At 33.7% G+C, this 2,270-nt stretch overlaps 1 protein-coding gene across 1 annotated transcript; it reads left to right on the forward strand.

Annotated features, from left to right (window-relative positions):
- Window positions 1-914: 914 nt before the first annotated feature.
- On the forward strand, window positions 915-1,968 carry LOC137240627 (seminase-like). Its single transcript, XM_067767122.1, has one exon. It carries the CDS (start codon window positions 946-948, stop codon window positions 1,702-1,704), a length of 759 nt encoding a protein of 252 aa, XP_067623223.1. The 5' UTR covers window positions 915-945; the 3' UTR covers window positions 1,705-1,968.
- The last annotated feature ends 302 nt before the right edge of the window (window positions 1,969-2,270 follow it).

The raw sequence follows: 2,270 nt of genomic DNA on the forward strand, positions 1-2,270 counted from the left end.
CAAAATTCGGCAGAGAGGTTGCCTTTACTATAAGGAATGCTTTGAAGAAAAATTAACGAAATCGGTTAAGGACCACGACCACTTTTATATAAAAGATTTTTAAAAGGGTTGTGGACGAATAAAATAAGATATACATTTGCAAAAAAGAGCTTTATTACGATGGTATTTCATTTCCCAAGTGGATTTATAACAATAAATAGGAAAAACTTCAATTAAAAAAAATGGGCGTGGCACCGCCACTTTTATGACTAAGCAATTTTCTATATTTGGGGAGCCAAAACTCGAAGAAAAATTAACGGATCGTAATAAATTTGGATATACAAATTTTCCCTATAGTAGAAAATATTTCTTGTAAAAATGGACGGGATCAGTTAAAGACCACGGCAACTTAGATATAAAAGAAGTTTAAAAGGGTCGTAGACTAGAATAATAAGCTATAACTTAGCAAAAAAATTGTTTTCAATCAATGATATTTCACTTACCAAGTTTTATTGTAAGATGAAATGGGGAACATTTTTTTTAAACGGGCGGTGCCACGTGTTTTGTAGAAAAGTAATTTATCTGAAATGAAATGTGCAATTGAAGCACACGCTGAGTATATAATGTTCGGTTACACCCGAACTTAGACACCTTTACTTGTTTTTCTTTTTTATGTTTAAGTGATCCAATCGCAACTAAACTCAATATTTGCCATGTTTTTTTTTTTTACAAGCGTCGATATAATCTTTATAAATGTGCGCTTTAAAAATTTAGGTAAACTCTCACCCAACTCTAAGTTTAGTAGTATTTTTCATACAACTTGTTTCAAATTCCTGGAATCTAGAAAAAAAAAAAGATTTTGTTTATTTTTTTACTCACATGATCCAATATGTATGCATAAATAGCGCCCACAAATGTTTTCTGGCTTTACTGTATACTTAACAAGCGCTGGAACAAGTCTCAATCATGAATTTTCGCATTCTATTCGCGCTTCCGTTTGTGGTGCTTAGCAGTCTTTTAACCTGTACGAACTCGGAACTTCGTATTGTTAAAGGCAATAAAGTGACGAATATAGAGAGTATGCCATACGTGGTATCAATAAGTTTTGTTATAGTTGGTGATTATTGCGCTGGTTCGATTGTCACTGAGCGATTTGTGCTAACAGCTGCTCATTGCTTGAAAGATTATGAAAAGATATACATCACCGTTATAGCTGGTGTAACCGATAGACGCGAAACTGGACAACGTCGCAAAGTGCAGAAAAAATTCATTCCGAATAGTTATAAAAACAACAAGCGTTTTATGGATATAGGTATGATTAAAGTGCTTACACCCTTTGAGTTGGGTCCTACTGTAAACACAATACCACTTTGCAGTTCGAGTACTACACTAACACCTGACACAGAAATGCAAATTAGTGGATGGGGTAAATTAGGTAAATATCATTTGACACAACCAAATACACTACGAACTACTGTCGTCTCTATAAAAAAAAAGGAGTTTTGTAGGACTCGGTATAGATTGACAGAAGAAATGTTCTGTGCTACGGGTGACGGAACTGATGGGTGTGAAGGAGATTCAGGAACGGCGGGCGTTGTGAATGATCAACTTTGTGGTGTGCTAATAGGTGGAAGGGGTTGTGCAAATCCCAAAAATCCGGGTGTATACACAAATGTAAATAATATAACCGTTCGTAGCTTTATACAAGAATCAATGAACTGTTAATTGGAGAGTGTTGTTACAAATTTACGGCACTCATATACTTCCCTGGATTGAAGAAAAGCAGCAAAGAGAAGAGAAATGGGAATAAAGTGGCGCTAAAAAAAAGTTGTCATCATTTTGATGTTCTATGTTACTTTAATATAAGGAAAAATATTCTTAGAATATAAAAAATTTTATACAATAGGAGTAAATTTTTCATTTAAATTAAGCTGCATTTTCCTAATAAAATTTATTTTTTTCTTTCTATTAAAGATACTTTTTACTATACATACATATATCTTATCTTATCTTAATCTAATCTATATATATAAAATAAAGTGCTGTTAGTTACACTACGCATAACTCAAGAATAGATGAACCGATTTGGCTGAAAATTAGTGGAGAGGTAGCTTAGAACCAGTGAACAGACATAGGATACTTTTTATCTTGTCCTGGCTAGGGTCTTGAGATCAAAACGTGGACCTGTGTAATCCTGGGATGCGTTTGTACAATATGGGTATCAATTGGAAGCTGTTTATGAGTACTTTGATATGGATTTGAAATGAAAGCTGTTGATGAGTGCTTTAGTA

This window comes from Eurosta solidaginis, chromosome 2, assembly GCF_040869045.1.
Source record: "Eurosta solidaginis isolate ZX-2024a chromosome 2, ASM4086904v1, whole genome shotgun sequence".
NCBI lineage: Eukaryota > Metazoa > Arthropoda > Insecta > Diptera > Tephritidae > Eurosta > Eurosta solidaginis.

Excerpts from the sequence above, each read along its gene's own strand:
- LOC137240627 (XM_067767122.1), top strand. The coding sequence starts at position 946 with ATGAATTTTCGCATTCTATTCGCGCTTCCGTTTGTGGTGCTTAGCAGT.